Below are 14,699 nucleotides of genomic sequence, written 5' to 3' on the forward strand. Positions count from 1 at the left end.
GAGGAGATTTCAGATGGGATTTGACCCCGCTGAGTGCCAGACCACGCGTTGCTGCATTACTGTGTCTCCCAGCTGGAGATGTCTGCTGCTTATCTCTAGGTAGGAACATGTCTGCAGGGTGGTGTCCTGTTGGATCTGCTCCTGTCTGCCTGGGGCGACCAGACGTGACCAGAGCACCGTGTAGTGCAGCCCCCGGTCGGGTGAGCTGTAGGTACATTTCAGGTGGGCACGACCTTGTATGAGCTCAGGAGTTATCACTGGCTGCAAGACCAGGCCTGGGAGTTTTTCTGAAAGGCAAAGCAGAAAACATTTTTAGTATTGTAATGGCCCGCTCAACAGGAAGATTTCAATATAACTAAATGTGGGAGAAATGCCACATTTATATTCGTGTGATTTGATTATTAACTATGTAAACAAGACACTGTATTTCAAGTGAAGTGCAAAGGTAGCTATTTCAGTACTGACCTCCCATTGCTATAACGTTAGACCTGGAATATTGTTTGTTTGTGTTTATTTGTTTGTTTTGTTTTGCATTAAGAGCAATCTTATTGAAATGAAGCACAGGGATTAATAAAAATTAATTATTCCAGCAAAGGCTGCCAGCTTTGCATTCCCAGAAGCAGAACCTTCTGACCTGAGCTTTGCAGTACGTTGCAGAAGAGGTATGAGAACAAATGATGTTGCAGAAGTGAACTCAAATAGCATCCAGCTCATATCACCTTGATGTGAGGATCCTTCTTGGGCTGCGCTGAGGCATTCCTAGGATGAGCTTGCTCAGTATAGTCTCACTCTGCCCAGAATAATATCACTGCTCTAAAAATGCAGCCTTTTTCTATAGGCTTCAACAAAGGATGAATTCTGAAAGTTTTCTTCCACTGAAATTCCTCGTAAGGAGAAACAAATAGATGTTTAATAAAGGGAACAAGAAACTGGTGCAGAGGCTGTGAAAAGATATTTTAAGAAGCTTTTTTGACAGAGTCTAGAGAATCTTTTGGAAACCCAAGACAGTAAGGCATAAAACAGAATGAAGAGCTGATACGTTAACAGTTGACCAGTGCTTACTGGATTTCAGCATCCCTCCAGAATTTCAGCTTTGGGTGCTTTCCATTCATTGCACAATACTGTGAAAGCATCCTTAAGTAAAGAAGTTAAATCACTGAAATATATGGAAAAAAAGTAGAAAGCTTCAACATCGGTGGTAGAAGGTCATTGCTTTGGGACAGAAGGGAAAGGAAAAATGTTGGTTGGTTGTTTTTTTATTTTAATGAAAAATGCCTTTTTTCCTGTCTTTTCTCCATGTGAGAATGTTAAAATATTGATAAAGATAAGAAAATAGTTCTCTCTCTTTAAAATGTATTTAAACTTGCATTTTTTTTTCCAATTGAAAGGTGATAACCCTCATTTCTCAGTGTGTCATGTCTCTGTCCAGAAATGCTGAAGGGAAAGTACAATGGTAATTTTTCCTCTTTGAGGAAGAATCATCTTTTCTGACTAAATCTGTGTGCATTCTAACATGCTCTGAAGTTCATAAGGCTTAACAGAGTGAGCAATTTCTTTTCTGCTATTTCCTTTGTTTCCTAGTTACTGAACAGAGGTTAGATCACTTGTAGTAGGCTGGAAATTATTTCTGATGAGAATAATTACATATATGTCATGAAAAAGATTTTTATCAGACGTCCTTTCCTCTCAGAGTTTCAGAATTATCTTTCTGGGAGATACTGTGTTATTTAAGGTAAGAACAAGCCTTAGAAACAGTATCCTGCATACAGTGCCTTGTTATAACTAAGGTGCCTTCACTGGCTGGCTGTGCATCTTCAAGCCAAAATAGAGTGAAAGGCAGTAGAAAAGGTAACAGGTGAACTCTAACCATGTAAGCTGTTCTGTTACACACACCAGCTTCCATTGTCTGCTGGTAATAATACACCTCAGAAGCTCCTTGGAGTGCTGCTGATTTATTTTTTACACGGTCTGCATCTTTCTGGGAGTGATGCTTGACGGCAAGGTCACTGAGATGTGTACTGTAGTACCAGGACCTTTGAACAGCAGCAAGAGTAACATATGCAGTCTTATTGATGAATACTTTAATGATCCTCACCTTCTGCGCAGTAGCCCATGCATCCTTGAGTTGGCTGCAGGAGATAAACAAAGAACTCGATGCAGTTCCTGACAGTGATGGGTATTCGGAACAAGCAGCAGTCTTTGATGCCCCCAAAGACCTGCCAGGTAGCACAGGCTGTCAGGTGTTTGCTCTCACCCAGAGCGGGCAGGGATTCAGACTTCAGCGACAGCCACACTGGAGCTTGTGTCCCACATTTGTTCATCTGAGGATGTGCACGAAAGAAAGAGTTTGTTGGAAGATGATAGGACTCGATGGAGAGCCACCAAGGACTGTGATTGTAGGGAACCAGCAGGAGTCCACAGTGCTCAGGACATCATGGCTAGTGCTTTAGAATCATAGAAACAGGAAGGGGATCTCAGTGGTCTCTCCCAACCAAGTTCAACCCCAGTCCACCCCCCCTATGCCCACTAAGCGTGTCCCTCAGTGCTGCATATCCTCATTTCTTGAATGTTCATAGGGATGGTGACTCCATTATTTCCTTTCATATCTTGTTTCAATAGCTCACCACTCTTTCTGAGAAGAAATTTTTGCTTGTGTCTAACCTAAACCTTCTCTAAAGCAGCTTAAGGCTTTTACATCCCATCCTGAGAGACTTTACTCCAAATCAGCACAGCTGCAGCTGCTGTTGCTCTGACAGCTCCTGCCCTACCTCCCAGGATGGGCCAAGCATGTCTGGGGCAAAACCTCTTTCTCGTTCTTGAAGGGAAACTGATGCAAGTGTGACTTGCTCAAATTTTGGGGGGGTTTTGCCTTTCACTTTCAGTTTTCTATATATAAATAGATTCAATCAAATCCACAGATGAGGTCTCTGAAGTCACTGAGTATTGCAACCAACCACAGCAGGCTGTTCACACATTGGAAAAAGGTTGATCCACAAAAGACTATGGCATTTTGAGTCATAACTTGGAAAAGTTGCACCAAATGTACCTTTCCCATCTTACAGAGGGATGTTTGGGTATCTCAGATCAGATTTGGACTAAAGACACATGATTACCTAAAGCTGTCTTTAGTTTTACTACTTCAACAAGTAGTTGAGGTAAAATATTCACAGTCAATCGCAGTGGTAACTTGTTACTCTGTGCTGTTACCCATCATTTGCCAGTATGCAAAGCAGAGTGATATTTGAGTTAAGGTTTGCAAATTAATACCAAATGCTAGCAGAAATCAATTCCTATATATTAGTCGCATTCCACAGAGAATGTCTGCTGCAGCTGCTTTGCATTTCCTCAGCCTGCGGTAGGGAACAACGCTATATCTAATTGTTCAGCTTCAGCAACATGCCCCCTCCTGCTGTGGACGTTTGGTTACACATCACATTGAAAAAAAACAAAAACCCAACCAAAAAAATAATACCCCCAAAAAACACTAACGTTTTGTCCCTTTGGCCCAGCCAGCTTTGCTGCTTCACTTTATGATTTTTTTTTTCTTTTTTGTTGATAACTGTGGGAGCGGTTAAAGTAGAAAGACCAGAAAACATGCTCTTCCACCTGTTCATTTCTACCTTGACCCGAGTAAGTGACTTCTACAAGTAGGTAGGCATGGGGCCTCAGTTTCCCTGCCAGCTACCCGACCTTGGGCAAACCCCTTGCTGCTGATGTGCCTTTGTTCCTTATCTCTAGGACAGTGGTATAAGGGATTGTTGGAATGCTGATAGAGCTTCCCTGCAGCAGTACTGAAAAGACAAATTCATTAACGAGTCTCTCATAAATCTACAGTGCTGCAGGCCTTGTAGATAAATAGACAGATGCGAGTGCATTCTGGCTGCAAAATGTGATCTGTACCTAAAAATGGGTCTGTATCCTCTCTTAACATGCAGGAAAAAAAAAACAAAAAAAAAAAAACTACAACAACACTGAAATCAGAAGGCAGTGATTTTCTCCCTCTTCATATTTTATCCTTGCCATAAGTCTGTGAGCCGTTTCAATGCTTGAGAAAGTATGGATTAGCCCTGCTGGAGCCAGCCTTCAGCATTGTGTGCAAGCTCTCTGATAAACCCCCGCTGTGATCCATGGCACCCTGGCTTTGTTCTGGCAAATCCTGTGCTGAAACCGTTGGAGTGAAATTGTTTATTATGTAACATGCACAAGTTACACAAGAGATGGTGAACCCTTTGGACTGACTTTGTAACCAGGAAATGCAGGCTGTGAGAAAGCAGTTACTGGAACAAATTGTATGATGCAGTGGCCAACAAACAGTTTTGGTATGAATCCAGAATTTATGTTTTCCTGGCAGATTTATGAGGCCAACAAGTTCACTTTCTGCTTTGAGATACACACTGTCCACCTTAGTTGGGCAAGTTGCCCCATGCTGGCCAAAATGATTTGCTTTGTGAGCCCTTTGTGAACTAGGAGACAGAGATGGGAAGCCAAGGGCAATTGTATATTCATGTATTCAATGAGCAGCTGAGATAAGAACAGAATAAAACAAAGGAAAAATGGGAAAAATGTCTAAGAGGAGAAATTTCAAAGAGCCAAGATGTTCAGGTTCCAGCTGTGGCATAATTAGCAGTAAATGCTGAAGCAGTCATTTGGGAGAGTAAACAGAAAATTGAATACAGAGGTAGCAAAAGATTGGCATTTAAGACGTAGCATTTGCTTGCAATAACTACAGTCATTGCTGCTCTAAGAATAGAAAAAAGCTGTGGGAATCTTGCACCATAATTCAGTAGCACTTCTGAAATGAAGAATGAGAGTTGTACAGCTGCCTTCACACCAGAACAGATTCCAAAAGTTTCTTGCAGGTGGGAGTTTGTCTGCTGAGAAGTCAGTGGTGGGAATCGGACAGTGGGTTTGCTGGAGTTATCCAGGCAATCTACATCCTTTACAACACGGCAACACTAGTGCTGTGTCAAGGAAAATATCAACATTTCTCCATTGAAACGGAGCTGTGCAGCAGGAGGAAAACTAAGCTACAGTACAGCAACTATGCCCAAAGTTTGTCCTTTTATTTCTGAGTCCATTTGTAGGTCTATAATTTCTATCTTGTATATGTTTTTCAGGATGGTGAATCACAATGGATGTTTGATTAAAATTCCATATAGTGAATAAACTACATTTGATTACTTCATTGATGTGTTTACTTGGACTTGCACTGTGCCAACTTAATGGTAAGTTAGTGATATAAACTGCATTGTTGTTAACCCTAAATCTGGGTCATTCGTTGCATCTGTATGTGTCATTCTCCATGGCACCTGTTACACAGAGGAGAGCTTTTCTAGCACACAAAAAAGCAATTTTTATGCCATTGCAAGGCTTTTTGAGTGGCCAGTATGTTTTTGTACTTTATCCAGTAGTAGTTAAGTGCTGGTTTTGATCTTCAAAGAGTTTAATAAACATGCCCTAATTAATGTTCACAACACCTTTTTTGTGGCAGGTAAGCATTCATTAGGTATTTTTGCTTCACAATTAGGCACCAGCTAATCTTTTAAATAATTTGGTTTAAAAAACCTAAATGAAAAAATTAAATTTGTTTCCTGTTGCCAGTAATTATGGGACAAACCATTACTGTGTAATCCAGTGATGCCTCCTTCCATTTAGTTGGAGTTTGGACAATCAACTAGTTTGATTGATGGAACTCTCTGAGGTTCTTTATAATTGCATGAAGAAATCAAGCTTGATTGTTCTTGTCACTTGGGCATTGCACTGAAATTATGCTGTTAAAAATAAGTAGCACCATATGTGAGAAGTGCATTGTTTTAGTTAGCAGGATAGAAGGCTTTTTGGTATATTGTTGGTTGACTGCTAAAGCATTGTGATTTTGCATCTGTTATCCACTCAAAACTTTACTTTGCCTCAGTTGTTTGTGTTTTTTTTTTTTTCAATTTCTTTGTAGTAATTTAAAGTAAATAAGATTTTTTTATATTGAAATCTGGGGCTGAATGCCACAGAAATTGGTTTATGTCAGGAATATCTGTAGTAGCAATTAAGCCAGTGTGTGTCTTGTGTTTCTTTTAAGTATGTGCTTCTGAACAATAGAGACTGTAATTGCAATTTATCTGCAGAATGCTTTTTGCATGTCAGAAAAACAAACTAGAAAAACAAAACCTCATCATACCTACCATTATGATGTCGAACTATTCATGTATACTTACAAGAAAGAGAATTGCAGATGAAAACATGAAATAATACCTTGATAGTGTTACTCGCTTTTAAGTTCATAAAAAAATGCAAATTGAAGTAGGATTGGATTTAGAGCAAAATAAAAACTGAAAGAAAATTAAAAAAATTAATAGCATACAGTTGAAATATTTTATTTTGATCATGATTATAAAATGTTCTACAACAGGTTAAGTAGAGGAGGAAATTACACTGAACATGGAGAAAATAAATCTTCTCCAGGGGCTACAATAAGAGGCATCATAGGCAGGTTAGGTTTGGCATACTTAAAGTGTCCTTGTTTGATACACCAAAGATTAGTGCATAAGCCTATGTCATAGCCTAGAATCTATGTGTATAAGGGTAAATTTATGTGGTTATAAATGCAGCTGTTAATCAAGCACCAGCCCTGAAAACGCTACTTGTCCTTTTGCCACATATATACTATTGTACATAAATTTGCATGTACAAATTTGGAGATGATAGGTTTGCTCATCTACAGTGATAAATTTCTGAAGGAGGATATTGGAAGTAATATTGGTGTCGTGGGTAGGTATTGTTATTGGACATTTCCAAAATGGTATCATAGAGTGGGACATCTGCAGTTCCACCTTAGATATCCTTGCTGGAGGACCATGCGAAGTAAAAATCTCCATTTCAGAGAACAAGTGTGTGCTACTGACAGTTGTCCTGGTGGTGAGCCTGGATTTAATCCCTTTCTTTTTAACTTATCACTTTCTATTTGCAATTGATTACCCGGAGTTGAAAATATTAGCATTGCTTTGAGAAGTAATGAATCCAACTCATGCATTCAGTATCAGGAGTATTACTGCTGGCTTCTGAACCAATTACTATTTGCATAATCAAATTCTTAATTGACATTTTTCCTTAAGGTTGCAGTGAAGTCTATGCTTTTTTACCCCTGAGTAAATAAGTGGAAGGAGGGTACATCTGTATTTCTGGGTTTGCTGTGAGCTATGGGCCTGACTTGCAAGGCCTGCCTGCTGTTAGCTTGGCATGGCATTTGGATTTGCATTATGGTAGCAATGTCTGCTGCTCCTCTGTAATCCATAGAGTGATCTCTTATCTGAAGGTTGTGTTCACTCGGGATAGAGAATTCTGGAACACAATTCATGTTTTCATTCTATTTGACAAAAAAAACTTTTTTTTTTCTGCCTTTTCCCTTTGTTTCTCACTTGCTTGTTTAATTACTGGGTGAGGAGCTGCTTCTTTTAAGAGTGCTTTTCCTTGCAAAAGTTGCTGTGCCTCTTACTTGTGATGTGGTTGCAGATTGACACTCTCAGCTTCCATTTGTGACTTGGCTCTGCTCTCTGTAGAACACAAGGCTTTCTGTGGTTACTCAACAATATTGAGATTTCTTATTTTCTTATTGTAGAGCTTCTTTGTGGCAAGATTCAGATTTTGTGGTAGTAACCTCCCATGAGCCCACCCATCATGAGACATTTCTCCTCCTGCAATTGTCTCTTAGTCAGGGCAGGACCTCTAAATCTCTGTTATCATTTAAATCCCCCTTGAGCTCAATTGGGTGACAGGGATCCTTAGCTACCGTGGCTTTGAATTAAGAAGTCATTCTTATCCATTGATAACCAGCTAATTGGATGCAGATAGTACCAACAGAATAACAGCAGACACATATTTTACGAGGTTTTGGAGTAATGTACTTTTAACTTCCAAGCTGTACTGTCAGGCTTTATTTGGTGTCTTTTCACTTCTGTCTGTTGAGGATTTTGTCTTTGATTCGTTTAATTAAAATCAGCTCACTCCAGCCAGAGACTAGAATGCCCAATAATAACTGCTTATTAGGGAGTGGAAGCTGTGCAGTTATTAATTTAAATTATTTTGTTCCAGAGGTTTTTGCTCAAATTAAATGGAAAACCAAATTAAACAATGATTTAATTAAGTGGAAGAGATGGAACGTAGAGGCAGACTTAGAAGGTGAAGATCTGTAAGAAGCATATTCTTCCAATCGTGACATCTAACAGATGTAATCCTTCAACAACAAAACAGAGATTTACTGTCATTTGGAGGATAATGAAGAAACCAGTGGTAAGAATTATGTTACAAGATAAAGAACTAAGCTAATGAATATAGCTCTACAAACCTGAATAAAAAAATCTGTAGAAGAGATTAGAAGAAACAAAGAATATATTGTCAGAAACAAATGTCAGACAGTTGAGAATTGCTACATACTCAAAAAATGCTGAAATACAATGACAAATTAAATAATGTCAAAGAATGTGTACACTCTTATAGAATACTTTTTTAAAAATAAACCACGTAGTGCATTGGGATATTGTTACAAGGATAACTGCCATGAAATGAATATTTCAATAATAATCATGTCAATTTGTTCACATTAATTAGATTTATGGATTGTCTATGCAGAGAGTTTGAAATCGCACACAGCGACATTTATCTATAAACGTTTCATTTCATGTTAGATTATGAAGATATACCCCTGTTATGATGAGTTCACAGGTCTGCTTTGTATGGATGTGAAGTGCTATCTGTTAATTTCATGAAGGTTCTCCAGCAGGGTTGATATCACCTAAAATTAAACTTCCTGGTGCTCTAGAATGAATGTATCATCTTTAGAGTCATTTACAGAAATTAGCTGATTGTTTTAGGAATTGTTTTGTTGAATAGTTTGAAATTATTCTAGTCTCCTACAACTAGTCTGCGTGGCATGGTAACAACTTTGCTTAGCGTCTCAGGTTACTGGAGCAGTAATGAGTGATTGCAAGTTAAACATTACTGTCATACATATTAAATGCATGTAAAACCAGAAAAATTCTGGTTTTTTTTTTCAGAATAGTGATATTCAAGGAGCTTTTCCCATTACCTCCCACTCGCCCCCTATTGTACTCTAGTGGCTATGAGAGTATAGAGGTGGCTGGAAAGGAAAAGGACTTATTCCCATTCACCAGGGTTATTGCATAATTTGTACTGACTTCGATACATCTCGTTGGCATTTCTGCAGGTGTGTTGTTGATCTCGAACCGGTACCATGCTGGTGGCAGTGAGTGGTCACACACCAGGTCCTGAGGAGCTGATTGCTGCAGCTCCAGTGAGTCAAACCTGGTGCTGCGGTACGGGCTGCGGAGGATGCGATGTCCAGCTGGGGAGCACTCGGGAGCTGAAAGGTGAGAAAGGACAGGGATTAAGGAAGACAGTTGGATTCTGGCAATAAGTGCTTAAAATCACTTGAGTGTATCTACTCATCTTCGGATTTGGTTTGGCTTTCATGGCAAACAGTGGGAAATGATGAAATTTAGAATTTCAGCATATAAAATTAGATGGTGGAAAAAAAGCTCATACATGGGAGAACAAATGCACCTATCAAAAGAGGGGTGGCAGCAAAGCAAGGGATGTTATTGTCCCCCTCTATTGTTCCTTCCAACCCAAATCGTTCTATGATTCCGTGAGTCACATACTTTTAAATATATGTTTATAAAAATAATGAAAACAAGAAATGCTAAAAAGGAAAAAAAGCCAACTGTGTGTTTTTTAGAAATAAGCTCGAGTTAGTCTTGCAACTATTGGAGCCACAGGTCAGACTCGCCCGAGGCAGGTACCCATAAAGCCAGACACATCACAGCTCCTGTGTGTGCACCACTACATTTGTCTCTAAACTGCTGCCCCTCAGTGTATGTTTGTTTACATTCCCACTCTGTTTATTTTCATGCGTCTCATGATTCAGTGCAAAATATTCAGTATTTTCTTATCACCTCATAAAAGGAAGCCTTCCAGTCATTTTTTTTTTGTGAAGTTGTTTGTTAGCAGAAGCTGATCATGTAGAAAAACAAAGCCTTTTCTTGGTTAATAACTATTTGTGCCTTTTCTACAAAGCCCTCTGTGGCTGTGTCAGCACTGCAGAGTGGGGCACTAGAGGAGGACAAGGCACAGTTGGGCTGCTCTGCACATCAGCAGCAGAAGGCTCAGCTCATTTCTTGCTGAGGTAATTTTTAATTGCTAACAGTGATGTAGCTGGTAGAGAGCACATCACAGGGTCTGCACGACTTGGTTTTGAGAGCAGGCTTGGCAGTTAGCAAAATTACTCCTTTGGACTGTAAATAGAGCATATTTATGTGACACCATTGACAGAGAGTGAGACCCCTCCCCATAATATCATTTTTCAAATGCCTCTTTTTGAATTATCACTCTACTTTAATGTTATGCCAGTAGCACTCTGAAACAGATTTGTCATTTTTATTTTATTGACAAGATACTCAGAAGGTCAAAGTCAATCCATTCCTGGCACTATTTTTAAAGATAATTTTTATTGTGCCAAAGGCAAAGCAGTGGTATACAAGACAAATGGGGACAAAATGTAGCACAGCAGAGCCTTCATTGCAAATTTCACAGAATTTAACTGTCAAAACTATGATGCAATTCCATTGCAAAATTCCACTGAATTAATACAATTGACTTTTTAAATAAAAACGTACACAGTGCCTCAAAATTTTCTATAAGTAAGAGCCATTTTACAAAGAAAACACTTGGAAATTCTGCACCACTTAGATCTGGGATCTGATCCCCTCTCTCAGGCATCCTCTTTGGGGGTCTGTACTCAGCAGTGGGGACCACTTTTCTGAGCTCCAGCCCAAATAAGTATGTGACATCGCAGTAGACCAGCTATTTCATAAAAGAGAAAAGTTTACCCTATATTTAAAAACCATTAAGAAAGGCAGCCCCCCCCCACAGCCTCATTCAATGTCACTCACAGCTTCAGGAGTGTTAATTGGAACAAGGCTTTGGCTTGTGGTGCTGTTTGCTTGCTCTAAGTTCCTCCATTCTGAACAAGAGACAAAAGCATCTGAATGTAAATGGTGTTTAAATATGGCTGTACACACAGTATTGGCACAGGGATCCTGTGAGACCCTTGTAATGTAATTAATAACATTCAGTTTCTCAATAACAGTAATATCAAAAACTCCATTTACATGTAATTAATAACCTTCTGCTCAACTGCATTAGTAATAATCCAAATTCACACAACAGATTGTGGCCCAACTAATGATTAAGTGCTCTGTCTAAACAATGCAAATATATTAGGCATTGAGACATAGCTAATTATTTTCATCCTTCCCATAGTTTTGTTTGCAGTAGTTTGGAAAACACTACTTTGCAAATTAGCATTGGAAGTGTTAGTGCTGTAGGTGGGACGTGCAAACAGCATGGAGGGATCTGGAGGAGGAAAACCCAACCTCTGTGATTCTATGAAATAGGGAAGGAAGGTGAGGTCTGGGGAGGAAAGGGGTGTTCACTCATTAAACTTGGCACTAGTAGAGACAACAACCGCGTGCTCACCCCTGAAGATTGTGTTTATGAAACCCTGTGAGCAGGAGAGAGCTTTACCAATGCATACTCAGGTTTTGCAGCAAGCCCTCTTTAGGACAACCCCTTAATTATTGAGCTCTCCATGCAAATGCTTTTTATTGCAGCCATATGACAATCACAGGAAAATTTAACATGCAGGTCACGAAACAAGAGCGTTATACTGTCTTTCCCATAGAAAATAAATTAAAGGTATCACTGTAGCCAAACTGTATCATGAAAATATTATTTAAAGAAAATGCAGGGAGAAACAGTGGAGCCCTGCAGGTGGCTCACCCATGGGATGCCTGCCCATGCCTCCTGCATCCACACAGTGACCAGATGGAGCCTTCTGGTCATTTTAGTTCATACCAGGTGCAGATGTCAACTTTGTGTACAGTGATGAAATGCTCAGTATCACAGTTGTACCTCCTGCTGTGGGGATAATAAGAGTCCGTGTCCATGTCTTGTATGGAGCTGCTGTTACTCTCCTGTGTGTATAGGCCAGATTGCCTCTAAAAGGAGATGTTTATTTATCTACATATGAGAAAGCTATACGTGTCATCTGCTTTAGTCTCCTGCAAGGAGACCTGCTTCTGGTGCCAGTCCTCCATAGCATCTTGGAGATGCTGCTTGCTCAGACACACACACGTGTACTTGCTTCACTCAACCTCAGCAGTTCTGCAGCAGCTACTTGCTGCAAAGAAATACTGAGCAGCTCTGGCACATTCAAGAGCAAACAAAGCCAATATCTGTTGCAGCTGCTAAGTGAAAACAGCGTTTGTGTATCTGTGGTGGAACGATACAGGTTTGCAGGGAAAATCTGTCTCTATTGAAGCCACAGTTGCCATCAGTGCACAGAGGTTGAGATTCACATGACTTCACTGTGCAGGATGTTGTTCTATGTAAATGGAGTGATCAATGGTTGTGGGCTGGCCAGTGGGAGGAGAGCTGCCTGCAGAAGGCAGAAGCATCTGGAGAATGAGAAGAAAGTAAATTTCTGCTGTTTTCACACATGAAACTGTGGAATGGCTTGGGTTGGAAGGGACCTCGAAGTTCATCTAGTTCCAAGCACATCCATGGTGGGTGCTATTGTGGGTTGCCCAGTGTTGCACTTCTTGGGCAGTGATGCTGGTGGAGCAGGTCATAGAATCGTAGAACCATTAAGATTGGAATAGACCTCTAAGATCACCAAGTCCATCCACCTACCCGTGCCCACTGACTACGTCCCTCAGTGCCACATTCCCACAGTTCTTGAACACCTCCAGGGATGGTGACTCTGCCACCTGCCTGAGTGCAGATGCTGCTGTAGGGACAGCCAGACACCCACTCATTCCATCTGATGCTCACAGTTGGGAGAGCCATCAGGAACATTGGGACAGAAAGCTGAAAGCCCAAGAGGAAATAATTTGCTAAACATTTGCTTTTGTTTGTGAGGGCAGGTGAGTGTGGGTGTGATGGCTCTGCCTGTCACTCTCACTCCTAGTAAATATCAGTGGCTTACACAAAGAAAGGTTTACGAAGCTCTGAGATTTTGTTTATTTGTTTTGGATAGCGGCAGCAAATCAAATAATATCAATAGGTGATGACAGCTCAAAAACCCTGAAAGAAATATAGTCCACAAGCCTGAGGTGCGTATTTGTTTTGTGTAAAGCAGTGCCAGCCACGCAATATATTTAAAGGGCATCTCAAAGCTCCAGAAAATAGCTGGCAGACCATAAAATAATTTTTGTATGGAGGGTGAATGAACGCCCAGTGATTGAGCCAGGTAATAGGAACTAGCAGCAGCTTTTGGCAATGTGCTGTGATTGCCCCATGGCTGGGAAAGAGATTCCCAGCACTGAGCTTATGCCTGGGCAGTGGAAGAGCCTGGGGCTGTACATATGTGGCACATTTACTTAAACTTATGGATGAAAATCCTCTTATTTTTGACATTCTTATGATGTACAGTTATTTTGTGAAATCCTTCCTCGGCAGATTTTGAAATTTTCTACTTTTTGTTAATTGCTCTAAAATCTGTAGTTGAACAGCGTGTTTCCCAGGGTGTTTTCTTCACAGGAAAATTAGGTAGGAAGGATTTTCATTTGGAAAAATTAGTCCAAAATGCATAACATATTAGGCCATAACTCCAAAACAGTTACCTGCTCAGGACTATGCTAGCTTTCTTCTCTTGTCTCAGAGATGGAAGGAAAGCTTTTCATCACTGGCCACTTCTATGGCCAATGGCCACAATTCACTGATGTAGTAAAGCTCAGGTGAAAGCTTCTGAAGTTTTCAGTCTGTCAGTGCTGTCTACTTTTCAGTATGGTGATTTGCTGTTTGTTGAAAGAGAGTTTGGGCAGGAAAAGTAGACACTGGGAAAGGGAAATTCTTTCCAAGCTGCTAATGGATGCGTGTAAAATAAATGTAAAAGCCTCTGCTCTGATAACATCTAAAAATTTCTTCTGGTGGAAGCAAGCTACAGATGCACTGTAAGTAGATAAGTTATTTGTAGATAAGAAATATCTGGCAGTGTATTACAGGCTGAAGTCACTGCCTTATTTCAACAATGTTTGCTACTATTTAATACAATTATCCTACACACTGATGAGATAAATTTTATTCCTAAAAAGATTCAGAGGCAGAAATTTGTTGTGAGTATGAATGTGGCAACTAAAATAAAAAGTTCAAACCATGCATGCACCTCTGATAGGTAAAACATAATATTTTTTTAATATTCATCATAGCTACTAAATAAAGCTATTTTCAGATAATTCAGAAGCAGAAGAACCTCCTACTGAACTGAAATAATAATGAGGCACATTGGATAAACACCACATACTCATAATGGCCAGTTCTTGAACAAGTCATAATTTGTTCACAGAATGAAATTGAAAGAGATAAATGAACCACTGTATAAAATGAAGGTAATTATAGAAAATTTGACCTAGAAAGAAACTGAACAGGCGCATAAAAGAAGACATTTCTGATATGTATTATTTGTACTGAACAGCAGATGGAATTAAGAAGAAAAATCAGGCCAAACAGGAACACGGTTTTCGAGGAGTCTGCTGCTCAACAGTTCCCCTTAGATATTACACTGTTTTGAAAATAAGGCATCTTCTGGTAACCCAGGCAACTCAGCACACAATTACAAACAGTTTTGCATG

The 14,699-nt window shown here is 39.9% G+C and overlaps 1 protein-coding gene across 1 annotated transcript in view; it reads right to left on the bottom strand.

The window, feature by feature from the left end:
- The window catches only part of LOC136057731 (von Willebrand factor D and EGF domain-containing protein-like), a 161,992-nt gene that overhangs the window by 118,236 nt on the left and 29,057 nt on the right, over positions 1-14,699 (bottom strand). Inside the window, exons 2-4 of the mRNA XM_065750577.1 lie at positions 9,186-9,370; positions 2,096-2,321; positions 61-287 (exon numbers count right to left, since the gene is read on the bottom strand). Of these exons, the coding sequence (XP_065606649.1) occupies positions 61-287; positions 2,096-2,321; positions 9,186-9,370 (638 nt within the window). The remainder of the gene's footprint in view (positions 1-60; positions 288-2,095; positions 2,322-9,185; positions 9,371-14,699) is intronic.

This window comes from Cyrtonyx montezumae, unplaced genomic scaffold (assembly GCF_038088225.1).
Source record: "Cyrtonyx montezumae isolate F1298 unplaced genomic scaffold, pur_monq_1.0 scaffold_7, whole genome shotgun sequence".
Classification (NCBI taxonomy): domain Eukaryota; kingdom Metazoa; phylum Chordata; class Aves; order Galliformes; family Odontophoridae; genus Cyrtonyx; species Cyrtonyx montezumae.